The 26,964-nt window shown below is 42.0% G+C and overlaps 1 protein-coding gene across 4 annotated transcripts; it reads left to right on the top strand.

Annotated features, from left to right (window-relative positions):
- The first annotated feature begins 7,535 nt into the window (after window positions 1-7,535).
- LOC308398272 (uncharacterized protein) lies at window positions 7,536-26,508 on the top strand. Of its 4 annotated transcripts, XM_080884806.1 has the most exons (4): window positions 13,461-13,815; window positions 13,907-13,972; window positions 14,254-18,321; window positions 25,048-26,508. In XM_080884806.1, exons 3-4 carry the CDS (start codon window positions 18,241-18,243, stop codon window positions 26,347-26,349), a joined length of 1,383 nt encoding a protein of 460 aa, XP_080740932.1. In that variant the 5' UTR covers window positions 13,461-13,815; window positions 13,907-13,972; window positions 14,254-18,240; the 3' UTR covers window positions 26,350-26,508. The 4 variants fall into 4 exon arrangements, with proteins under 4 accessions (XP_080740933.1, XP_080740931.1, XP_080740932.1 ...); XM_080884807.1 differs by lacking the exons at window positions 13,461-13,815; window positions 13,907-13,972 and adding an exon at window positions 7,536-7,657 and having other exon boundaries at window positions 14,254-14,359; window positions 25,048-26,506; XM_080884805.1 differs by lacking the exons at window positions 13,461-13,815; window positions 13,907-13,972 and adding an exon at window positions 7,600-7,657.
- The last annotated feature ends 456 nt before the right edge of the window (window positions 26,509-26,964 follow it).

Below are 26,964 nucleotides of genomic sequence, written 5' to 3'. Positions count from 1 at the left end.
CTCTGAGTCTGAACTTGGAGTTGGTTATAAGCCACAGGCCTGTGTGCACAGCAATGAGGAAATATAATGCAGTAAGTGAAACATGGATGTGTGGAACAGATTATCCCAAAGGTTGATTCTGTTCATCTGGACGTTCTCAGTGAAACATTTGGTCTCTCGGTCAGGTGACTCCTTTAGTCTCAGCTGACTGCAGCTTTCCAAACCTTTGTCACTGGATCACTCACTTCATCTCCAACGTGTCCCTGACACAGACAGCTGGAGCCGTTACAGCAAAATCATTGATCATCGTTTTTAGAACATTAGCTGGTGTTGGTGGGCAGGCTAGCAGTGCTAATTGTTAGCACTAGTTCTGCTGCTCTCCCTTTGTCTCTGTTATTGTTGGTCTTTAGTGAACAATAGAAAGTGTCTTCATGAGACTGTTGCCTAATGTTCAAATGTAGATAACACCACCTGCACCAACCTGTTACACAGCACAACCCTCTGGTGTAGCTTTGGCTGGAGCACATATTGGCAGCTCCAGTGACATCACCACTCCATGGTGACATCATCTCTACAGACTGTGGCTGTTACATATCCTCACCTGGTAATAATAAGACTGTCCTCAGCTGCACACAGCTCCAAGATGAACAAACTGAAGTAAATACAAATTAGAGTTACGATAGATTGAAATCTTGTAATCAGAGCTAATTCTTAGTGAAACTCTCACAACATCATATCATGATCCTGGGTTAGTGTCTCGGTCTCAGATCACAACATCAGCACAGGCTTGGCTTGGGTGAGGTATTGAGTGGTTCTTGTCCATGACAGCTGCAGGTACAGTGCCATCAGCCATGCTGCACCACATGTCTGCCCAGGAACATTAGTGTGGCTGAGTCTCATGTAAACATTGTGCTAAAGTGGTGGGAAAGTGGCTGCAAGCTGGCTGCACTGTGTCCAATACTCTCAGTATGATATCCACAAACCTCTGAGTGTCACAGAGTGGGCCTGTGCTCAGCTCACTGTGCCCCATTCAATTCTACTTGCATAGTTTTACAAGTAAAATTAAAAGTTGCTCAATGATAAGTTATTGTAGTAACAACTAAGTCCATGGTTATTATTTGTTAATAGTAGCTTAAAGCTTCTGCACCAATCATGGAGCAGCAGGTTTAGAGCATGTGGATCTACAAAAGTAAGTCCCAGTAAGATGGGCTGAGCCTTACATACTAGAAGAAACATGTCATTCCCAGCAGATGAAGCGCCCTTTAAAGCAGGATCTCACTTTAAACCTAAAGAACTTGCTATGAGCATGCAGTGCATTCATGGTTATTATTCATACGATTGTGGGGAGCTAATAAAGTGCAACTATCACATTACATTTTATTATTAAATTGTTGTTAACAATCCCTTCACTTCTGCTTATCTAATTCATGGTTGCAGGATGGCTGACAGCTTCCATTAGGCAGGAGGTAATGTCCATTCTGGCCACAGTGCAACCCACAATGTGTAACTGACACTATTATATTGCATTATGTCACATTGTTACATCTTTTTAATAAATGATGACAGTCAGCTGAATTTGCTGCCCCCTTGGTGGAGGACATCAGGATCAGCAGCTCCATCACAAACACCACAGAAGAAGAACAACACTGGATCAGATTATCTGGACGTGTTTGACAGGGACAGTGTTCATGTTCATGGACATCAGGACAAAAACAGACGATGGAAACCTGCCAGATTTGAGCTAAACTGCTCGTTTCCATGTGTAGTCCCTGGGAGGTCACATGACCAACAAAGACACACAAGCTGTGTCCCAAAACGTCGGCTGCATCCTCCGGAGGCCGCATTTGAAGGCCGATGACGTCACAGCCAGGCGACGAAGGCTGTCCCGATTCCTCGACTCCTTCAAATGCGTCCTTCATTCCCCCGAGTTTGAAGGATGGGTCGGGTGTGTCCTTCGTGGCCCACCATATCCCAGAATTCATAGCGCGGCCCAGCCAAATTTCAGCTGCCAACAATGGCGGCCGCTACTAAGTTTTAAAATTTAACGAGGGAGTACTACTTACTTACAATGAATTCCTTACACTATATCATTTTCCCGTCAGTGTTGGGGAATTCTCAATGGTGCTTGGTGCCATACCCTCAGGGACTTTAATGTTATATAAAAACACTGACAGCTCAATATCTGCCTCAGTCACTCTCCCTGATCCAGCTGAGTCAGCAGTGGGAAAAATCTGCTTTTCACAGGAACTTGGTAACAGCAATAAGAGAATACGTAGTTTATTCCAAGAAGATATCATGTCTCTCCCATATATAGAATATTCAATTCAATTCAATTCAATTCAATCTTTATTGGCAGACTACATGTCCATAAAAACAAGACAAGAAACACACACACACAACTCCCCCCCCCCCCCCCCCCCACACACACACACACACACAACACAAGGTATAAACCATTAAATATATATATGTATATAAATAAGTATATAAAGCATTTGTAAAAATATAAAACCATAATATACATAAAACACAATAAAACACAAGTACTTAAAATAAATCAATAAATACACAAACACTTTAACCAGTGCTTTCTGAGACTGGATGAGTAACGGGAACCACTCACTGTCGGATCTGTAAGTGCTAAAATTATACTGTTACTCGAACCATCCAGTCGTTCTCTAAAGTTGAACATTAACTTTCTTAAAAGTGCTTTAAAAGTCCAGACACCCACAGCTACAAACACCTGGCTGGCACTACCACTTCTAGGTATCCTGCAAAGGATTCTCATCGCATCATTATATGCAACATGCAGCTTCTGCATGCTACATTGTTTGTAGGATGACCACAAGGGGGCAGTATATAGCGGTGTGCAATACGCTTTAAACAAAGCCACTTTAACTGGAAGTGAACAAAAGCTGAATTTGCGTGCAATAGTATTTGCCTGCACATAGAGCTTACACCGTTGTCTGTATATGTCATCATCATCATTCATTTGCTCAGTAATAAAGTGACCGAGGTATTTCACCTTATTATGAACTTCAAGAGTTTTTTGTGCCAGTTTAAACAAAGGGAAATTTAGCTGTTTATCCTGCTTGGTTCTACATATCAGAACAGCACTTTTAGCAGCATTGTACTCAATGTCATATTGCACACCATATTCAGTACAGACATTAAGAAGATCCTGTAACCCAGCACTGCTTGGACTAAAAACAACCAGGTCATCTGCATACATAAGATGATTTATCAGTGCTTCACCTAATATACACCCAGTGTTACAGGCTCTCAGCTGTATGGACAAATCATCAACATACAAATTAAATAAAATTGGAGACAAAATCCCACCCTGTCTGACACCATTGCTGACACCAAAGGGGGCAGAAATACTGCTTCCCCATTTAACCTGCATGTTCTGATGAGCGTACCAGTAAGAGAGAATCCTCACCATGTATTGAGGAACTCCCCATCTCTTCATTTTATCAAAAAGTTTTCTGTGGTTCACTCGATCAAAAGCCTTAGAGGCATCAATGAAAGACATGAGGACAGATGAATTTTTAGCCCTATACAACCTGACTATTTCCTTGAGTGCATATATGCACATGTCAGTGCCGTGCTTTGAAGCCAAACTGATTATCCAGAGAAGAGATGAACACACTAACTCTGTCAAACAGGATTCTTTCTAACACCTTAGATAAAATACTGGCTAGTGCAATCGGCCTGTAATTATCCAAGCAGCTCACTTTTGCAGCTTTGTCCTTCATAACTGGTACCAGTAAAATACACAGCATTGAGTCTGGTAATATGCCATGAATCATAAACCCAGTGAAGCAGAGCGCTACATGTTTTAAATGTTCTGCAGTGATGTGATCCAAACCAGAGGATTTATTATCAGACAACCTATGAATGGCTTCATAAACTTCACGTGTCCTTACACTTATTGTGTCATTACTCATGTCAAGATTGTCCTCATATGGATCACTTTTTATACAGTTAAACAACGCACTGTAATGCTGTCTCCATAATGCTGCAATGTTATCTGCCCCAGAAACACCTTCAACAGTTGATGGTAGAGATGGTTTACAGTTATTAAGAGCTTTCACCTCTTTCCAAAAATCTGCCATATTATTACACAACATTTTCCTGGCCAAAGAATCTGCTCTCAGCATTTGCTCATTTTTAGTTATAAAGCGAACAGCGTACTTATATCTGGCATTCGCACATTTTTTCTGTTCAAATTCTGGGCCTTGTTTAGGTCTTCCAGCCATGGCCCAACATTTATAAGCTATGCGAGCTTCATCATGGTACATGGATACATGTTCTTTCCAGCCAGGTCTGATGTTAGGTTTCTTATGCTTATATTGTTTATCAAGCAGTGTACCACTTTCATGCAGAGCAGTCACTATATCATCATACATGGAGCAGAGTAAATGTTTATGCACAGCATTCTTACAGTTGACATCCTTGCACAAAATAGCTTCTTTGGGCAAAGAAATGTTGTTCAGATGTATATCGGTATTACTATGATAAGCTAAGAAATCATCTTCACTACAAGCTGACCAGTCTAATTTTACACTGGTAGCAATATTGTTTCCAGTTGATGCTGGCATTTGTTCCACATTCACAGTAAAACCAAAAGGTATATGATCTGACACAGTTACCGCATACCTAATAGTCATGTTTGCTAAAGCTGCATGTCCATCAGCTGTACAGATACAGTGGTCCAGCCATGATGTACTATGCCAGGCTTCACTTATGTATGTATAGCTATCTGCAGGCAGTAACACTTTGGTAGACAGGATAAGATTATTAACTTGACAAAAATGAGTTAAGTGGTCAGCAAACTGAGAACTGCTGTCTGTGAGATCAGCATTAAAATCACCCAAAACATATATGCTGTAAGTATCGTTGTCTTGAATAAATGCATTAATAAAAGCCAGCCTACTGAGGTATTCTTGCTCATTTTGACAAGATTCATAGGGAGCATAAATATTAAGAATGATAAAACTACTATTGTTCTGTGTATATTGTATACCAATACACCAGTCTACATCCAGTCTAATGGGCTTTATCATGGGGTCTATTTTTTTGTCCCAAAGCACAGCAACCCCTCCAGGTATTCTGCCTCTGACTATAGCTGTGCTGAGATCAGTTGTTGATTCCCCCACTCCCAAAAAACTTGCATTTAGACAGTTAAGTTTTCCCAGGTCCTGTTTGGACAACCATGTCTCCTGCAAGCATAAAATGTCACATTCTGCAAGCAGACTGTCCACAACAATCCGTCGAGCTTTGTCCCCTGCACTCTGTCCCAAACGTAGACCATGACAGTTGTAAGATAATACCCGGATAGACATCTTCATGTTGATACGTTGGTACCAAAAGGCGCAGTTATCTCCCCTGCTGGATCCACTGAGCTTGGCACCACCGTACCGGGCTTACGAGGTTCATAAAAACGCCGGACCAGAGCCCCTTCAGGCCAGAGTTCAGGATTGTACATTTCACCTACATCATTACATTCAGCAGTAACCTTGAAAGAGCTGAACCTGCTACGTTTACTAGCAATTTTTTGACAGGTCACATCTCTTTTAAGTTTCTCTCTCAAATACAGAGCAAGAGTTTCTGCATCTACATCCAGGGCAAATTTAGTGGCAAACACGCTCACCAATTTAGTTTTCACAGTTCTGATTGTACTCACAGCTCCAGTGCCGATAATCGATACAGGTCCAGGCCTCTTATTGTGTCCAGTGGTAGCAGCATGCATTCCTGAACCTGAATGAACCTTCTCCAGCTTGAGACGAGGCTTGCCATTTTTCACAACTTTACTCCATTGTGGAGAGCATGTAGAAAGCACTGTCTCAACGGGATCCTCCGTTGTTGCTGTAGTTTCCATATTACGGCCTCGGGCTGTCGTCGGAGCCCGATCTTGACCACATAGCAACATCTCCGGACAAAACGCTGACACTGTGCTTGTTGTCCCAGTCCTTGAAGCAGCCAAAGCTCCGGCTCCCTGCCTTCCGCGCGGGCCGCCTTTACTTCGATTCCCCCACCGCTCCTCTGCGTGTTTCCCCAGGGGAAAGTGGGAAGCGGTCCCCGACCCCTGAGTATTCAGCATAACAGGCACAGCCGGTACCTCAGGCTGACACTCAAGAACAGTCACACGTTGGTCGACCTCCACAGCATTGGTCATAACTTGCTCGCAGACATCCGCCTGTAGTTTAACTACATGTTTTAAAGCACCCACCTCAGCACACAGCTGGTCCATTCGCCGTAGTAGACAACACACATCCATGCTGGAGTATGTAACAGGCGGCAAATCATCCAGGTGATGAGAGACAAATCTTGGGATATTCTCCCCACACTCATTCAGCACTTTAAGACAGAGTTTAATATTGTTGGCGTCTTTATGCTGTCCTTTATATCCAACGCACCGCTGTGAGGTAGTGGGGCAGAGCTCAAACAAAACTTTCTTGGAGGCTTCAATCCCCTCGGATTCAAATGTGTTCGTGGCCAACAACACAATTTCATCCTGACTTAAAGTTTTGATTTTTACAGCAAGGAAATTAAGTAGTTCATCCTCTACAATTACCCTTCCATCAGTTGTTTTATATATCTCTGGTTTTAATCGTGACCGTTTGAAAGTCGGAGCTACGTCTGCACCACCACCTGCTACATCCGCCATATTAATCAACGGAGAGATATCAACAATTCTTGCTTGAGGATGTCTCCAACTGGTCCTCTTTAGATTCACTTCTTAAAGGGATTTTCAAGGTCGCTGTTAATTTTTTAATTGCTCAAAGAAAAGAAAAGACGCGTCTTTGGAGATGCATGTGAAATGCTCCTTTATGCTCCAGACCTGTGAGTGGGCAGGAACCGACACTTACTGGAACCGACATGTTCCAGGATATCACCTGGAAGACAGTCTGGATGATCCCATAAATATCTAATTGTGAACAAGGTGAAGGAAATCTCATATAAAATTCTTCATAAATGTGACCCAGCCAGTCACTATATGGTAACATTTAAAAGAGACATAAATACTAATTGAACTTTCTGTGGGGATCATCCAGAAACTGTGGCACATCTCTTTTGGTTCCTCTACACAGAGATTCTGGAAGAATTTAGCAGTTTTGTTATTGTCCATATTTTAAGGGAGTTTTCTTTACGATGGGAAAATGTTTTATTCTTTTTCTTTAAGTTCCCCAGGAAGAATGATAAATGTTTTTTATAAAATATTTGTTAATACTTTTAGCTATTTTATATCCATAAATGTAAGTTTATTAATAAAACACCATATTTCTGCCGTTTTATAAGGATATGAATTGTACATACAATCAATTTCAGACTCAACCAACAAAAAGCCTCTCAGAACAATATTTATATGTTGATTTTTTTCGCCTACTCATATCATAATTTTTTTACTCCTGGTTCTGTATGTTCATGTTCTGTTCTTTTGTAAACTTCATCTGTTTGTATGTTGTATACTCATTGTGTTTCAATAAAGTTCGATTTAAAAAGAGGTACGTTCTAAACGAAGCTTCAGACGTCACTGATCACGTGACTCTGGCCAAACGAATCAAGCCTCGACACGGTGCTTCTGAAGCAGCGCGCTGATCTTTCTGACACACGCACCGGAGCGTCAGCTTCAAGCGGACCATCACTACGTCTCACATCTAAAGGTGTCAAGGTAACTTTGAACTGAGTTCAGTCAATCTGGAGTTTTTCCAAGTTTTCTGTTGCTCTCTGTGAGAGAAGAGCGTTAAAGGCGGGGCTCTCCAGAGTCCAGCAAAACAGGAAACCACAGCTGGGTGTGTGTAAGTGTGCAAACCAATAGAATGCATCGTGGTGGGGGGGGCATCACGGGCAAGAAAAAAATAAAATAATCGGTCGTACCCATGCTTCCCCGACGTCATGCCAGCGCATATTGGGAAATTCGTAGGCACCGATCGGTTTTCTATCAGCCATTTGCTGGGAGTAAGGGCGCCCTCCGTTTGCGAGGTGCGCCTGCTGCTGGCGGCACAGGGAGGAGAGGGCGGGGCGGCGGGGAGTCTCTGGCTGGCTGGAGCGGCATCTAATAACCAACTCGCAAAACAAAATAAAAACAACAAACAGATATTATGATACAGACTTATAATCTGCACCCATGTTTTTTCTAAATTCTATAAAGTGAGCGCGAGAGCCCTCGGTGCGCCTGCGCGCTGCTGAAGTCAAAGTAAACTTTATTGTCATCTCCGCTACAGACAGTCCAGCATATAGAGAGACGAGACGACGAGGCTGCAGTTACAGCGGTGCAAGTAAACAAACAATAAATATAAGAAGAGTAAGAAAATAAATCTACACTTTAGGACTCGGGGTAAAGGATCAATAACAATTTAAATTTATAATTTACAGTTTGATGATTTAAAGTCTCACACAACCCGTCAAAAGGGGCGGGGCCGGCTGCTTCCAAGTAGAGCACATTTCATTGATAATGATGTAAATCCAAGCCCATCATGGATTCACGATCTGAATCCTGGGTTGTGTGAAATCCCAGAAATCAACCTTAGACAAAGTGAATCTGTGAACTAAGGTGTAGGTCTGTTAGGCAGGGCCGTGCAGAGAGGTTTAAAGGGGCGGGTGCTCAAAGTTAAAAAGGGGCACATTGAACCAGGCTGAATAACAACAACACACTTTCATCAAGAATCTAATATGGGCAACAAGGCAAAGCAAACGTAGCCGATGCTTTACCTGATGGGTACAATGTTGCTGTTGAGGGGTTGCTGTGGATAGTGCTGGAGGGCAGGCAGGGCTGGACTGGGACAAAAAATCGGCCCGGGCATTTTGACTGGAGACCGGCCCACCAAAAATGTGACGTCATTCATGGATAAAACCGCAAAGGATTCTGGGAACTTTTGGCAAGCGGTACTAGTGCATACAGGCTTTCAATTGAACTCAGTTACACAGCGATAAAAAGAAACACAAAAAATGGCAAGAAGCTGCTGTATTATTAACTGCAATAGCCGGTGTTGTGCCAAAAAGTGATTGTCTGCCAAAAACTGATTTCCGGTATTTGCAAAGAAACTGATTGCTCGTATTTAAATTGCTATAAATAACTTGTTGGGCTATAATATGTGAAACATATGTCAAATGCATCCCTCATGGATGACACAAAGTCATACTGAGCTACAAACAACATTAGTGTAACAAGGTAGAAGCCGCAATCAGTCTGTGGCAGTGACTTTTATATAACCTTTATTTCTGCCGTAAAAAAAATCTAATTAACATTAAAAATGTATTTTGTAAGAAGTAGTTGGACAGCAGAAATGGCTCAAATATTACAATTATTTTTCCACTACTAATTAATTACCGTTGAGCTCAAAGGTTATATTAATACACGGTTAACGAATGTGTATTTATGACGACGATTTGTGAGACGAACAAAGGTAAACTTACCTTTGTTCGTACGATGGTCTTTCGGTGCATTTCAAGGTCCTCTACCCATCCGTCGGTAAACTGTACCTGGGCTTGTTGCAGTGACCTGAAGTTACTAAACTTCATGAGTGTATGCACTCACTCCAAGAACCGTATAATTATAAATCTGAGCGTGGTGAAAGTTGGGCAGCACGCTAACGTCTTTTGTCCCTCTGTGTGCTCGTAAGGGTCTGACCCTTTCACTCCTTTGATTTTTCCTCGTATCTTTTCTTTGTCTTTTCGTCGAGTCTGTCTTTGTACGGACCGGCATTGTTCTCCGTCGTTTTGTACATACCTTTTTTGTGCGGCAAAGAAAAGACAAGAAGGTATTGGAACCGGAGAATGAACGTTTTGCGGTGCTGCAATTGCAAATGCTTGTATTTGATGCGGTACTTGGATTGTTTTGCCAGGAGTTCCCGGCATGCAATGCATTCCCAATGCACATGGCCTTGTCTAGATTCAGATGCTCTAAAACTCCGGAAAGCAAGTTTACAAAGTACTGCCCCGTGGATGCTTCGCACCTCACTATGGAGACAAGCATCTCCTGCACAGACTCAGTAACATACCTGATGATTACTGAACACTGATCATAACCTGTGATGTCTTGGGTTGTGTCTAGCTGAACAGAAAACATCCCAGCTTTCTGGACATCACTGGCGATGCTCTCTTGAAGGAGATGGCCAAGTGCATCAATCACTGAGTTGACAGTTGTTTTGGAGAGTAGGGTGATGAGAGATCCTCTACCTCTTGATCCACTGGTCTGATGCAACTTCTTGCTTTTTTCAATGCAGTCATTCAAATGTTCTCCAAGGCACATATCATACTTGCCTAATAACACAATCCGTTCCAGAAAGTTACCATGATCGATGGTGTTATCACCTAAAGTGTATGCAGCCTCATTCTCCACATGCCTATAGCTGAGTCCCCTCTTCCCAAGTACTTTGATCACATCCACTATACGCTCTAAAACTTGCCGTCTCTTTTTCACTTGTGCTCTGTGAGCTGACAACTGACTGCCAGCAAACAAGCTCCTGATGTTGCCTTTTGAGCACCTTAAGAAAAAAGCTTCAGCACAGGTCTGGTGTGTATTGCTCTTTTCATGCTCCTCTGTGCGCAGATGTATATGTCGCCAGTCACTCATGCCTGTTATAAATGTGCTGGTGTCAGTCAGCCTTGCAAATGCCAGACACACAAAGCAGAACAATAAATGGCGTTCTTTGCAATAAGTAAGCCACTTCCTGTTGGTGCCATCTTTACAGCTGAACACCCTCATCACAACTGCACTGCTACTGTTCTGCTGTGGGTGGTAATCTAAGAAGGCCTGTAATATGGCAGGTTCAGGGCGAGCAAAGTAATCGATGCCCTGGCTCTCTCTCTCTTGCTCTTCCATCTCTCTCTCCTGCTCTTCCATCTCTCTCTCCTGCTCTTCCATCTCTCTCTCCTGCTCTTCCATCTCTCTCTCTTGCTCTTCCAGCTCTCTCTCTTGCTCTTCCATCTCTCTCTCTTGCTCTTCCATCTCTCTCTCTCTTGCCTCCCCTTTCCTTCATCCACCTGCTGGCCTCCACCACTTGCTGATCTTGCTAAATCTATGGAAGCTATGCCATAGCTACCACCAAACAATTCAGTAATTTTCACACATTTGGCAGCGTCTGCCTGAAGGGCTTGTTTCTTTTTGGCCCTAATTTTTTCGGCACCTCCTTTCCTTTTTTTGTTCTCCATTTTCTTTAGTTCGTCTATAAGATTGCTAAACAAGGGGGAGGGTGCATCCGACCTCCTCGGCTGTAATTGGTCCAGCCCAGAGTCGATCATGACCAATTGGCCAATCCAACACCTTTCATTGTTTATACCCTTCCCCAAAAAAAAACAAAAAATCGCCAGCGGCCCACCGGGCAAATGCCCGGTATGCCCGATGGCCAGTCCAGCTATGAGGGCAGGGCTGTGTTGGTCTGAGACTGTAGACAGTAAAAAGTCCACAGGAGAGATGGTAGCTGATTAAACAAGTGTCATGAGATAATAACAAAGTGCAAAGATTGGTGACAGCGCTTGGAACCATAAGGCAACAAAAAACTGTGAGAAATAATTTAGGCTCTGCCTGTGAATCACTCTTTGCTTCTCTTCTTCCTTCCATCCCATCATTTCATATATCACTCTGCACTTGCTATGTGAGAACAAGGCACAACTTGCTATTGCAATAAACTATAATCTAATTATCCACACCTAACAACTCCAGCACTTAATCTATAATAAAATGATGACAGAAAAATGTTATAGCCCTGCCTTTAGTAGCCTCACACAGCTCCTACTGTTTCCTCCTCATGTCCTTACCAGGCATGTCTGCACAATGTTATATCATGAGTAATATTTTTTTTAAAAATCCATCTAAATAAAACACACACATGCACACACAGTGACATTTTAGACCTTCTTCAGAATACTGTATATACTATGGGCATCATGGTGCTGATCCAGAATCCTTACATTATTATTTATTACTAGAGCTACAATAATAAAGCAAAGAGGAGGGGGAAGTAATAAATATGAAATAATGTATTTATGATGATTCCATTTGTTTCACTATCCACTCTGTGCAGAGGCAAAGCTTATTACATTTTTAAACTGTAGAGATACAATCTTTTGTCTTATTTAAAATATAAATCTAATATAATCTGCTTCTTAATGTATGTTCTTTAAAATACAGCGTGTGTTTTTAATATATTATAATTATAATAATGCATAATTATGTGGACATGCATATTAGATCGTTTTTTAGTGAAATATAATCCCTCCAGAAAGGCAGGAAAAGCCCGGAAACTTACTTTAAAACTAAATATGTTCCCTAAAACGGTGACAGAGCTACAGACCCATGACAGCCTTACACAGGTAGCCAGCAGCTGTGACCAGCACTACCTGTGCAGTTAATAAAAGGACAGGTAATGTTTGTCGCGCTGTTGCACACACAGCACGCTCGTTTGTTTCAGTTCGTCAGTAGCAACAAGACAGCTTACCAACGTGTACGTAATAAGCTAATACTCCTGTGTGCTACACACTACAGTGTGCGCTGTACACCTACTTACTGGTTGTGTCGCATCAGTCTGTGTCTCTGAGTTAACTTGTGTTTCTCCTACAGCTCCGGACCGCTAAAAATGCGCGTGCTCTTTGTGAGCTCGTTCCCGGCTCGTAACCAGCGCGTTCTGCCGTCAAGGGCGATCATTGGTTAAATGTGATCATGTGACTGATGGAAGCCAGATCCTTTTATTTAGCAAAATGTGATTAATAGTTAAATATTATTGTTGAGGGGCACAGACAGGACTCCGCACGCACACACACATTAAAAAAAATAAAATAATAATTTTTAAAAAAAAAGTTGCCTCAACAAAAGGGCACCTTGGGCACCCATCAGGAAAGGGGCGGGTGCTCAAGCCCCTCTAGCCCCCCCCCTCTGCACGTGCCTGCTGTTAGGTTAATTGTGCTGATCCTCGGGTTGGGGGATTTGTGTTTGTACTGGAGCGCAAAATTCAAACCAATGGAAGATGGACAACAAAAGTTCAAAGCCATCAGGTGCTCAGGTTAGAAAAAAGAGAAAAGATGCAGGTAAGCAGACGTGTGATTGGATAATGGCAGGTCATCCTGAACCAATCAGACTAAACGCCAAACAATACATTATGTTACAGATTTTAATATTAATTAGTCATTGTTACTTGTTGATTTGTCCTTTTCTCATTGTGTGACGAATTATGACGACTGTTTGGTAGCTGTTATTGTCTCTCTCTCTCTCTTCATGTGTGTTTCTCTGGTGAAACAATAGTTTTGTGTTAATGTTAGGGCTGCACGATTTTGCATAAAATGAGAATCACGATGTTTTGGCTTAGAATTGAGATCATGATTCTCTCATAACAATAAATAAACATAAAACAACAAATGTCTCACGTTTTGTTGTTGCAGCAAAATGTTGTCCTGCTTGAAATTCCGTCTCCACCGTTGCTCGACGCTGCGTGTACAGAGCAGGTAGTGCAACAATAGAAAAATAGTTGCGGGACGGCACTGTGTAGCGTTTGTCTAGGGTGTTGATCGTTTTCCTAAATCCCTCGTTTTGCACAGTGTTGATGGAGCCATATCTTTGGTCAGGTGATAAGTGATAGCCTCCGTAATGTCTTTGTGCCTGCGGGAGTTCGACGTGTATAGGGAAGCGCTGTATAAGGTTCCCGTTATTGATGTTTGGGTGGTTGACCGGGACGGATTTTCTCCTGTCACTTTCTCGTCATCCCTGACGTGCTCTCCGTGGTTTTTTCCCTGCTAATTTTAGCATCACACGGCACAGCTTCTGTATCACGTGGTATAAGGCTCCGCCCTTGTCATTTGTTGAGCAGGAAGAGTGAGCGCTTGTTTTCATGCAGAGTACGTCCCGGATCAAAATGTGAAGTTTTACAAATCACCACTTCTTTAGTGAATATCATTTCAGTCTCAGACAATCTCGTTTCTCTTACAGAGGTTGAATGCACCTTCTGCGGATGGCGGTACCACACAGTGTGCGTGGACTTCCCCTGCACAGAAGGCAACTACAAATGCTGTGAATGCTAAATAAACAGAAACAAATGATCCCTGTTGTCTTTGCTTGATGATTGGTTTGAGTCTTGACAATCCACATTGCTGGCGTTGCATCTTTCAATGCCAGCAATGGCAGGTATCAGTGCTCAAAGCTTTTGTGTTTGTTTCCAACAAGTTGCCCACCTCGGGAAACAAAAATGTGTTCTTTTACTTGTCAGATGAACATATGAGACACTTTGACTCTTCAGTGCAGTGTGGAGCCTAACAAAGATCTGTTTTGTGTCCCAGCTGATCAGCAGGAGGAGGAGAGTCTGACGGAGCAGCAGAGGAACATTTTCAGCTACTTGGACTCAGCTCAGCCACTACAGAGGAAACAATGAGCTCAACACAGAAGGTGACAGACAGAGCAGGACCATATGACCAAAGATATTTATCACCATATACATTTGAACATTTGCCATAACGATGTAGCTGACGATAGAATTGACACCAGACAAAATACTTTACAGCTGCACAACTTTATTAAAAACCCATCAATGTATTTTCACTGAAACAAGCAGCTGTTGTTTATGTGCATTAAAGTTATATAAAAATGTAACAGTGCAAATGCAAATTCCTCGCTGACAGTTTAACCAAAAGGCGTTTCCAGTGGAAACTGGCCGACACATCCTGAGCATAACCATGTATAATATCCACTAAACTTCAGAAGAGGTTATACAGTCGTGGCCAAAAGGTTTGAGAATTGCATAAATATTGGAACCTGGAGAAGTTGCTGCTTAAGATTTTATAATAGCATTTTGCCTGCACTCCAGAATGTTATGAGGAGTGATCAGATGAACTGCATCGTCCTTCTTTGCCATGAAAACGAACTTAATCCCCAAAAAGCCTTACCACTGCATTTCATTGCTGTCATCAAAGGACCTGCTGAGACCATTTCAGTGATCGTCTTCTTAACTCAGGTGAGAATGTTGGCGAGCACGAGGCTGGAGATCATCATGGCTGTATCCCGATTCAGGTTCTGCAGCTTTAAAGTCCTCAAGGGCCGCGTACTCAAAGACCGCTAAGGCCGAAGTGCGAGGCTCGTAGGCTCGTGAAATGGGACGTCTAGCCTCCGTCGCGCTGCCCAGGTTGCCTAGCAACCATGATACTAACAGCTGGAAACGTTTCATACAGCTTTGTTTGACAGAAATGAAGGAGAACATATTTAGTTCATTTGTTTCTACATGAGCTCTGTGTGATCTGATGAGTATCTGAGGCTGAGACCACAGGACTGTGAAACATGATTGTTGGGCTTCATTTCTGTGCTGAACAGTCGTTTAAGATTAGCTGTAAATAACAATTAGCTGATGTTGTTCATGAGACTAAAGTCAGTGTAAATATGATATGGCCAATATTATAGTTATCATATTAATCACTTCACTTACAGACAAGTATCTGTGACAGTGTGTATACAGATGTCTCATATATAAGAGACAAATTTTGTTCCTTCAGTATGTTGGCATTATTACATTTGGCTCAATGTTTACATATATGTGTAAAAGCAAATGTAGGTGGTGTGATAACTGTGTCTGATAGAATGAAGAGTAGACTGATATATGAAATATTCCTTTATTGGGTGAGAAAATCGGACCATGTCATAACTGCTTTAAGTCACACAGAATAGACATCAGAGCCTTAAACAGGCTGACTTCTGCTAAATGGGTCAAACTGGGCAGAAAGTCTACAAACACATAACATCCTTATAGAATATGATGTAACACTATAGATCAACTTAGCTCAGAATATATTAAATTCAATTTTATTTATATAGCGCTAAATCACAACAAAAGTCGCCTCAAGGCGCTTCATAGATACAGAGAAAAACCCAACAATCATATGACCCCCTATGAGCAGCACTTTGGCAACAGTGGGAAGGAAAAACTCCCTTTTAACAGGAAGAAACCTCCGGCAGAACCAGGCTCAGGGAGGGGCGGCCATCTGCTGTGACCGGTTGGGGTGAGAGAAGGAAGACAGGATAAAGACATGCTGTGGAAGAGAGACAGAGGTTAATAACAGATATGATTCAATGCAGAGAGGTCTGTTAATACATAGTGAGTGAGAAAGGTGACTGGAAAGGAAAAACTCAATGCATCATGGGAATCCCCCGGCAGCCTACGTCTATTGCAGCATAACTAAGGGAGGATTCAGGGTCACCTGGTCCAGCCCTAACTATATGCTTTAGCAAAAAGGAAAGATTTAAGCCTAATCTTAAAAGTAGAGATGGTGTCTGTCTCCTGAATCCAAACTGGAAGCTGGTTCCACAGAAGAGGGGCCTGAAAACTGAAGGCTCTGCCTCCCATTCTACTTTTAAATACTCTAGGAACAACAAGTAGGCCTGCAGAGCGAGAGCGAAGTGCTCTAATAGGGTGATATGGTACTACAAGGTCATTAAGATAAGATGGGCCTGATTATTTAAGACCTTGTATGTGAGGAGCAGGATTTTGAATCCTGGATTTAACAGGAAGCCAATGATGGGAAGCCAAAACAGGAGAAATATGCTCTCTCTTTCTAGTCCCTGTCAGGACTCTTGCTGCAGCATTTTGGATTAGCTGAAGGCTTTTCAGGGAGTTTTTAGGACATCCTGACAATAATGAATTACAGTAGTCCAGCCTGGAAGTAATAAATGCATGAACTAGTTTTTCAGCGTCACTCTGAAACAGGATATTTCTAACTTTAGAGATGTTGCACAAATGGAAGAACGCAGTCTTACATATTTGTTTAATATGTGCGTTGAAGGACATGTCCTGGTCAAAAATGACTCCAAGGTTTCTCACAACGTTACTGGAGGCCAAGGTAATGCCATCCAGGGTAAGAATCTGCTTAGATACCATATTTCTAAGATTTTCAGGGCCGAGTACAATAACCTCAGTTTTATCTGAATTAAGAAGCAGAAAGTTAGCGGCCATCCAGGTCTTTATGTCTTTAAGACATTCTTGCAGTTTAACTCATTGGTGTGTGTTATCTGGCTTCATGGACAGATAGAGCTTGGTGTCATCAGCATAGCAGTGTAAATATATGCTATGTCTTCTAATGATGCTGCCTAAGGGAAGCATGTATAATGTAAACAGAATTGGTCCTAGCACTGAACCCTGTGGAACTCCATAATTAACCTCAGTGTGTGAAGAGGACTCTCCATTTACATGCACAAATTGGAGTCTATTAGATAGATATGATACAAACCACTGCAGCGCAGTACCTGTAATACCTACAGCATGTTCTGATCGCTCTAATAGGATATTATGGTCGACAGTATCGAACGCTGAACTAAGGTCTAGCACATAGGTGTCAAACTCAAAATTTGGCCCGCAGCCTAATTACATTTGGCCCGCGAGGCCATACCAAATTACTATTAGAGCTGGCCCGCCGGTCTTATGCAGCGCATGTACTGCTAATACTACAACTCCCAGAATGCTCTGTTGGCGTTTTGGCGCGTCAGTCAGGACAGGACCCATTAACGCCCTCTCCTCTGTTTACTGTAGTCATAGCAACCGCATGAATACTGCCGCGCTACCTCTCCCAAAATGGCGAAAAGAAAGAACGAAAACAGGAGCTTCCTGGACAGGTGGGAGACAGAATATCTGTTTACCTATGTAAAAGACAGACCTGTTTGTCTTGTATGTGGAGCTCATGTGGCTTTAACCAAGGAGTACAACATTAGACGACACTATGAAACGAAACACCAAGAGAAGTACAAGGACCTGGACATGACTCAAAGGCGCCGGAAAGCAGAAGAGATGAAAAGAAGTTTTGTTTCACAACAGACTATGTTCAAAAAAGCCATATCACAAAGTGAGGCTGCTGTAAAGGCTAGTTTTGTTGTGGCAGCAGAGATCGCAAAATCAGCCCGGCCCTTCAGTGAGGGAGAGTTTGTGAAAAGTTGTATGATGAAAGTGTGCCCAGAGAAAAAGCAAGTATTTTCAAATGTTAGCCTGAGCAGAAACACAGTAGCTGATCGCACACGTGAACTTGCCAACAATCTAAATAACCAGCTGATGGAGAAGGGAAACAGTTTCGTTGCATTCTCCCTCGCTATGGATGAGAGCAGCGACGCCTCTGATACTGCCCAGCTTTCAGTCTTCATCCGCGGTGTGGACTCAACTCTCTGTGTTACGGAAGAACTTTTAGGATTAAAATCAATGCATGGAACAACCACAGGGAAGGAAATATTTGAAGAGGTTTCCAAATGTCTAACTGAAATGAAGTTGCCATGGGAAAAACTTGTGGGGTTAACGACAGATGGTGCACCAGCGATGTGTGGTCAAAGGAGCGGACTGGTGGGCAGGGTACGGGAGAAGATGCGAGCGGAGAACTGTGCAGGTGAGCTGACTGTTTATCACTGCATCATACATCAAAAATCACTTTGTGGCAAAGCCCTAAAGATGGAACATGTTATGACCGCAGTAACACGAGTAGTTAACTTTATAAGAGCCAAAGGTCTGAATCACCGCCAATTCAAATCTTTTCTTGAGGAGTGTGGTTCGGAATACGGAGACGTGCCGTATCACACGGAGGTGAGGTGGTTAAGCCGAGGGAAAGTACTGAACAGATGTTTCGAGCTACGCGAGGAAATATTTCAGTTTCTGGAAAGCAAAGGGCAAGACACAGCTGAGCTCAGGGAGCAAGAGTTTCTGTGTGAGCTGGCCTTTATGTGTGATATCACGAGCCATCTCGATGCGCTGAACCTGCAGCTTCAGGGACGGGGGCGTATCATCACAGATATGTACACTGCAGTGAGGGCTTTTAAAACGAAATTGTGCTTGTGGCAGAATCAGATGCTACAAGGAAACCTGGGCCATTTTCCCTGCTGCCAAACGATGAACATGCAAATCTCTACTGCTGTGTTCCCATGTGCACAGTTTGCTGAAAAACTCTGTGTACTCAGTACTGAGTTTACCTGGCGGTTTGCCGACTTTGACGCCCAGAAATGTCGATTTGAACTGCTCAGTAATCCTTTTGCAGTTGACGTGGCAAAAGCACCAACAAACCTCCAAATGGAGCTGATTGAACTCCAGTGTAGTGACACGCTGAAATCAAAGTATGATGCTGTGGGCGCTTCACAATTTCCACATTTCATCCCTGACACAATGCCTGGGCTCCGGACCCACGCTGCTCAGATGCTCTCCATGTTCGGCAGCACTTACCTATGTGAGCAACTATTCTCCTCAATGAAGATGGCCAAAACATCTCACAGGAGACGTCTGACCGATGAACACCTTCACTCGATCCTGAGGATTTCCTCAGCTCAGAGCCTGAGCCCAGACATTGAGGAACTAGCATCCAAGAAGAGATGCCAGGTGTCTGGCTTGGACGCATCAGAGTAGATCAGTGTGTAGCAAACTGAGCTATAATTACCATTTTCTTTGTGCAATTTGTCTTGCTACTCCCAGACATGGGCTTGAATGGTTTCACGTTTAATGATATTTTTATTAGTTAAGTGGTTTATTATTGTTATTTTATTTTTACATTTATTATTAGCCTGGGGAAAAAGTTTACTGCTAAAATTTAAATCAGAAGGCTGCAAATACAATTTTTACTTAAGAAATGCATTCCAGTGATATGTTATTTAATTGGAATTTCAATTTTGCATGTGTGCAATATTAAGTTATATATGTTTATATAAGTTATATATCGTTCAGTATTAAGCGTTTCTTATTCCATATTCAGTTTTTCAGCAAAACTTATTTGAGTCTGTAAGAAAAGGTTCCTTGTTATATTTGGAGGAAGATTTTTTTCAATAAATATTAACGTTGGCCCGCGACTTTGTTCCTGTTTTGAATTTTGGCCCACTGTGTATTTGAGTTTGACACCCCTGGTCTAGCAGGACAAGCACAGAGATGAGTCCACTGTCAGAGGCCATAAGAAGATCATTTGTAACCTTCACTAAAGCTGTTTCTGTGCTGTGCTGAGCTCTGAAACCTGACTGAAACTCTTCAAATAAACCATTCCTCTGCAGATGATCTGTTAGCTGTTTGACAACTACTCTTTCAAGGATGTTTGATATTAGAGCTGGGCGATATATCGAGTTTTTAAAAAATATCGATATATTTTTATACGAGATATAAGATGTGACAATATCCTTTATATCGATATAGTCTATGTTACATTATAATTATACCTGTGGAGCCGCAAGTTTGCCTCTCTTTCGTCCACTTTCGTCTTCACAACGTTACTCGGCCTTGCCTCTCCTTCACTGAACACAACTCCCCCTCCTCCCCCATTGCTTCACCTGCAGGAAGCGACAAGATGGACACGGCAAATCTCCATTAACGAGTTACTGCGCATCGACCCGTGTGTGGGGCTGGACGCCGTCAACGTGTTAGCTAGCTAACCACGCTAACGAGCTAACCACGCTAACGGCATGCAGCCCAGAGGTGGTGCACGGACTAAAATCCTTTCATTTTCTCAAAAGTTGACAGCGCGCCTTATGTATGAATTCTGGTTGTGCTTGATGGCTGCGAACCGATTTTATGTGGTACACAGCGCTCAGCAATCTGTCAAAAAATGTTTTAGTACGACTTTGGTAAGCTACGGAGCTGCACCGCTTGATGGATTGTCAGAGCATTACGGCTGAGCCTCGCGGAGTGATACGTACTGTGCTTCAACACAATATTACAATATTACCCTACTGTGTATAAGGACCATAAATGGCACCTGTTAAGAGACGTGGTTGCGAAGCGGATTTCAAACTCCAGGCTGTCAGTCACGCAGTACAAGTTGGGAACTGAGCAGCTGTGAAATCTGTCTTTGTTATTGTGCTCAGCGTCTTTTAGTTTACATTTTGACTGCACAATTGTGAGCTTTTTGTTATGCACAAAAACAACATTGTTTTCTTTTATTTATGGAGCATTATTATTTAATAAATGCTCATAATTTATTTTTGAGTAAATTTTATGTACATCTGCTCTATATATAGATATATATCTTATATCGCCAACAAGCTAAAAAATATCGAGATATGAATTTTGGGTCATATCGCCCAGCCCTATTTGATATGAAAGGAAGGTTGGAGATTGGCCTATAATTAGCTAAGACTGCTGGGTCTAGAGATGGCTTTTTGAGTAAAGGTTTAACTACAGCCAGCTTGAAGGCCTGTGGTACATAGCCGATCATTAGAGATAGGTTGATCATATTTAAGATCGAAGAATTAATTAATGGCAGGACTTCTTTGAGCAGTTTTGTAGGAATGGGGTCTAAAAGACACGTTGATGGTTTGGAGGAAGTAATTATTGAAGTTAACTCAGAAAGATCAATTGGAGAAAAAGAGTCTAACTTAACATCAATGGTACTAAGAGTAGCTGTAGATAATATTACATCTGTGGGATGATTATTGGTCATTTTTTCTCTAATGATAAAAATTTTATTTGTGAAGAAGTTCATGAAGTCATTACTAGTTAACGTTAAAGGGATGGTTGGCTCAAAAGAGCTCTGACTTTTTGTCAGCCTGGCTACAGAGCTGAAGAGAAACCTGGGGTTGTTCTTATTTTCTTCAATCAGTGATGAATAGTAAGATGTTCTGGCTTTGTGGAGGGCTTTCTTATAAAGCAACAAACTATTTCTCCAGGCTAAATGATGATCCTCTAAATTTGTGACACGCCATTTCCTCTCCAGCTTACGAGTCATCTGCTTTAGGGTAAGTGTTTGAGAATTATACCACGGAGTCACGTACTTCTGATTAGAGACCTTAGTTTTCACAGGAGCTACAGTATCCAGAGTCGTACGTAGTGAGGAGGTGAAATTATTAACAAGAAAATCGACCTCTGTTGGGGTAGCGTTCAGATAGCTGCTCTGCTCTGTGTTGGTACAGGGCATTGGAGATGATAACAGTGGGTGGATTATATTCTTAAACTTAGTTACAGCGCTTTCAGAAAGACATCTACTTTGAAAAAGTCTACTCTTCACCGCTGTGTAATCAATTATTGTAAAAGTAAATGTTATCAGGAAATGATCAGACAGGAGAGGGTTTTCAGGAAACACTGTTAAATGTTCAGGTTCGATGCCATATGTTAAAACAAGATCTAGAGTGTGATTAAAGTGGTGGGTGGGTTCTTTTACATTTTGAGAGAAACCAATTGAGTCTAATAACAGATTAAATGCCATGTTGAGGCTGTCATTTTTAGCATCTACATGGAAGTTAAATCAATTTGTTGATCAATTATTAAGTCATGTACTAACAGAGACTTGGAGGAGAGAGACCTAATATTTAATAATCCACATTTCACTGTTTTACTCTTTGGTTCAGATGTGGATACTGTATTGTTCTTTCTTTGTAATTGTTTATGTTTAAGTTGTTTGTTGCTGGTTTTTAGTTTGTTTTTTGTCTTTTTGGGAGCTGACACAGTCTCTATGGAGATGGGTTTTTGGGGGGGTAGCAGGAGGAGAGAAGCTGCAGAGAGCCGTGTAAGACTGCAACTCTGCTTCCTGGTCCCAACTCTGGATAGTCATATTTTGGGGGGTTTAATAAATTTGTCCATATTTCTAGAAATGAGAGCTGCTCCATCCAAAGTGGGATGGATGCCGTCTCTCCAAACAAGACCAGGTTTCCTCCAGAAGGTTTGCCAATTATCTATGAAGCCCACATCGTTTCTGGGACACCAATCAGACAGCCAGCAATTTAAGGAGAACATGCGGCTAAACATGTCACTCCTGGTCTGATTGGGGAGGGGACCAGAGAAAACTACAGAGTCCGACATTGTTTTGGCAACGTTGCACACAGATTCAATATTGATTATAGTGACCTCCGATTGGCGTAACCGGGTGTCATTACTGCCGACGTGAATTATGATTTTACTGAAATATACATAAAGCATATAAACAGTTACAGCAATATGATGCAACAAACACAGCAGCTACTGATCCAAAATACTCAAAGCTTCATAGAACTGAAACCAACATTTATTTTTAATTCCATTCTGCTGCTGATACAGACTTTAGGTTTCTGAACATTAAACTTGTTGCTGCCTTTCATAGTGTGTAACTTGAAGGCCCTGAGTACTTTCTCCCACACTGGAAACACTGGGATGATCACATTATTTGAACATTACCTAATAAGACTGATTCAGCACAGACAGTTATGTTAAACTTTCCTAGCAGTCCTTCACAAACAGGGAACAGTCTGTCTATTCTCTCCATCTGTCAGCTGCTGCTGGCTCTTCCTCCTCCTCTTCCTCACACACTGCTGAGTTTGTCCTGGTGGATCATCAGGGCTGCAAAGCCTCACAGATGATGTGCAGCAGTGGCTCCCTCAGTCTGTCCTCACTCTGGACACTTGCAGTCGTCACACATGGAAATCAAATGTGTGATAAGCTGCAGGATTCAGACACAAGTGTAACTTATAAACACATGTTCATACTTTTATTCCACAATCAGAGAGAAAGAAACAGAGAGAGAGTGCAGGACAGACAGACAGGTGACAGTCTCAGGTGTACACACTGCTACACAACAGCAGCAGAGAAGCAGGATTTAGTGTTTGTGTTATTACGAGTGTAAACAAGAAGAGTTCCAGATGGTGCAGTGGACACATGTGTGACTGCTGTGATTAAAGCATCTTTCTTTCAGCTTAACGAGTGAACCGTCAGCTCGTTCAAACACACGTTAAAGTGCGTTTGGCTCGACACCACCGAACAGAGGCAGCAATATAACACAGCTAACATTAACAGTGCAGTGAATCCTGCTTGTGCCGTGATGTTCAGGACTGCAAACCGAGCAGCATCACTGACTTTCAGCTTGTTGTGTTTGTGGATATATGACTGACTTTAATTATCCACAAAATCATCACATTCTCTGTCAGATTAAGGTCGACTATTGAACGGCGTATATTTTAAAGGCTTTAAAACCAAGTTAACGCTGAAAGTACAAACATCACTAATGTCACATAACTCTGCCGACAAGGCATAGCTATGGCTATGAAATGCTCTTTGTGTATCACTTCTTCATTATGAAAGATGTCATTAATGCACTAGTAATGTCTCATCTGGAGTATTGTTCAATCATTTGGTCAGCAGCTAATAAGACAGATCTTAACAGACTTCAGTTAGTCCAGAATAAGGCGTCCAGATTAGTGTGAAGATGTTCATACTATACTAATATTGATCAAATGCATAATAACCTTTCTTGGCTTCCTGTACAGGCTAAAATATTCTATGGCTTACTTGTAGTTCTAAAGAAAGCAATTCTGTTAAACACACCACATTTATTCTGCTCAGCTGCAGTATCCAGATGAAATACATCATCATATTACACAGTTTTCAACAAACTGCAATTTAGTAAATGCTCGAGTTAAAAGTAACGTTTTGTAAAACTGTTACATTTAGAGCAACTTTTAAGTGGAATAAGTTGCCTTAAAAAATTAGAGAATTATTCAAAACTTCAATGAACACTTAAAAGCCGATTTACAGAGCTTTTAGTTGTTGTAAATATTGTAAGACATGATTTGTTTTTGAAACTTGTGTAATGTGCCTCAATGTTATTGATATTATTATTATTATTATTGATTGCTTATATTTGAACAATTGTGAAACCTCACTGTGGATGTAAGAGTGAAATTATGTGGATATCTTGAATCCACTTTATTGTGTAATATTTTATGTGAGTATTTGACGGAAGACGAGCAACATCTGTTGTGGAAGCTAACGGGGTTCCTTTAGAATAAACAAACATAGGATTTATTATCACTGAATAATTCTGTATAAATCTATACAAATTATAGAAATATGTAATAGGAAACAACAAAATAATCTAAATTATAAAATAATGTGTGTGTGTGTGTGTGTGTGTGTGTGTGTGTGTGTGTGTGTGTGTGTGTGTGTGTGTGTGTGTGTGTGTGTGTGCATGATTTTAGTGTTTGAACAGTCATGAATTATCTTTAACAGCAGGTTGGATGTAATGTGTTAGAACTACCAGCAGGTGGGGATAAGAGACCTTTAAGGTGTTTGGTGCCACGCTCCACCTTCAGGTTTAAAACTAGTGTTAATGGAGTTTGAAGGTTGAGTTTGTTCCACGACTGCATTTCACTCACTGCCTCTGTTTGTATCTCTGTCACTGCAGGACCAACATGGAGCCAGAAGTCAGCGCTCTCAGGAGGCCGACAAACCTCACAGAAGAAAGGGAGAGAAAAAACACACCTGTGACGAGTGTGGGATGGAGTTTACTCTGAAGGCTTCACTAAAACGGCATCAGGTCATCCACACTGGAGAGAGACCGTTCAGCTGTGACTTGTGTGGAAAGTCTTTTTCCAGGAAGGGTTACCTAAAAACACACCAACTCATCCACAGTGGAGTTAAAGCGTACAGCTGTGATCAGTGTGGCAGAGCTTTTACTCACAGTAGCCACTTACAGAGTCATCTAGTTACCCACTCTGGAATTAAGGCATACAGCTGTGACGAGTGTGGAAAGTCTTTTTCCTTGAAGGGTCACCTAAAAGAACACCAACTCATCCACAGTGGAGTTAAAGCGTACAGCTGTGATCAGTGTGGCAGAGCTTTTACTCGCAGTAGAAGCTTACAGAGTCATCTAGTTACCCACTCTGAAATTAAGCCATACAGCTGTGACAAGTGTGGGAAGGGTTTTACTGTGAGGGCTAAACTAAAACGGCATCAGGTCATCCACACTGGAGAGAGACCGTTCAGCTGTGACGAGTGTGGAAAGTCTTTTTCCTTGAAGGGTCACCTAAAAGAACACCAACTCGTCCACAGTGGAGTTAAAGCGTACAGCTGTGATCAGTGTGGCAGAGCTTTTACTCGCAGTAGCAGCTTACAGAGTCATCTAGTTACCCACTCTGGAATTAAGCCATACAGCTGTGACGACTGTGGGAAGGGTTTTACTGTGACGGCTTCACTAAAACAGCATCAGGTCATCCACACTGGAGAGAGACCGTTCAGCTGTGACTTGTGTGGAAAGTCTTTTTCCTTCAAGCGTTCCCTAAAAGAACACCAACTCATCCACAGTGGAGTTAAAGCGTACAGCTGTGATCAGTGTGGCAGAGCTTTTACTCAAAGTAGCCACTTACAGAGTCATCTAGTTACCCACTCTGGAATTAAGGCATACAGCTGTGACATCTGTGGAAAAACCTTCAGCCAGAGAGGGTACCGAAATACACACCTACGCATTCACACCAGACATGATGTGTACTGCTGTGAACAGTGTGGCAAATACTTTACAACAGACGCACACTTACAACGACACATGTTTACCCACACTGAGGAGAGACCTTATCAATGTGACCTGTGTGAGAAGACTTTTAAAACTCCACATCACCTGAGACGACACCAACAGATCCACACCAGAAAGAGACTCTACAAGTGCAGCTACTGTGAGGTATGTATTTATATTGTTATCTTGTCATTTTAGCCTGACTGTTTGGAACAACTCTGCTCATTAAACTGTGTTAGCATGTTAGCAATTCTACTGCATGGAAAAGCAGCTCTGAGTGATTATTCAGATTTTCCTTTCAGTTATGATTTTAGTATTACTGTAGTATTATGGTGGTAGTATTGTAGTTATTGCAGCCCAGTAAACTGAGTGTGTTAACTGAAACAGTCAAATGTAGTTGGACGTCTGCAGAGATGCTCTTTATTTCAGGCGAAATCAGGATACAAATGTTGAAGGACTGACTTACACTGTCTTTGTGTCTTTGTTTAGAAGCAGAGCGACACAGATGGATCCAGTTCTCAACCCTGTCATCACTGTGGTGGTGGGAAAGACTTTCATTGTGACCTCTGTGGAAAAACTTTCAGTCAGCAAAAGACCCTAAAAGTACATCAACGTAGACACACTGGAGACAAACTGAAATACTGCAAAGAATGTGGGAGAAGCTTCACCAAAACAAATCACTTAAAACAACATGAACTGATTCACAGTGGGGTTAAAAAGCACCTCTGTGATCAGTGTGGGTCATCCTTCACCACTGCAGGTCAGCTTAAAACACACAAACGAGTCCACACAGGAGAGAAACCACACAAGTGC

This window comes from Rhamphochromis sp. 'chilingali' (genome assembly GCF_963969265.1).
Source record: "Rhamphochromis sp. 'chilingali' genome assembly, chromosome: 1".
Taxonomy (NCBI): Eukaryota; Metazoa; Chordata; class Actinopteri; order Cichliformes; family Cichlidae; genus Rhamphochromis; species Rhamphochromis sp. 'chilingali'.
This window is presented reverse-complemented; position numbering and strand designations above follow the sequence as displayed.

Bases quoted from the DNA above. Each gene is read 5' to 3' on its own strand.
- LOC308398272 (XM_080884805.1), top strand. From the start codon at position 18,241: ATGGTGCACCAGCGATGTGTGGTCAAAGGAGCGGACTGGTGGGCAGGG. The intron at 18,322-25,047 runs GTGAGCTGACTG...CTGTCACTGCAG, and splicing joins GCGAGCGGAGAACTGTGCAG to GACCAACATGGAGCCAGAAG.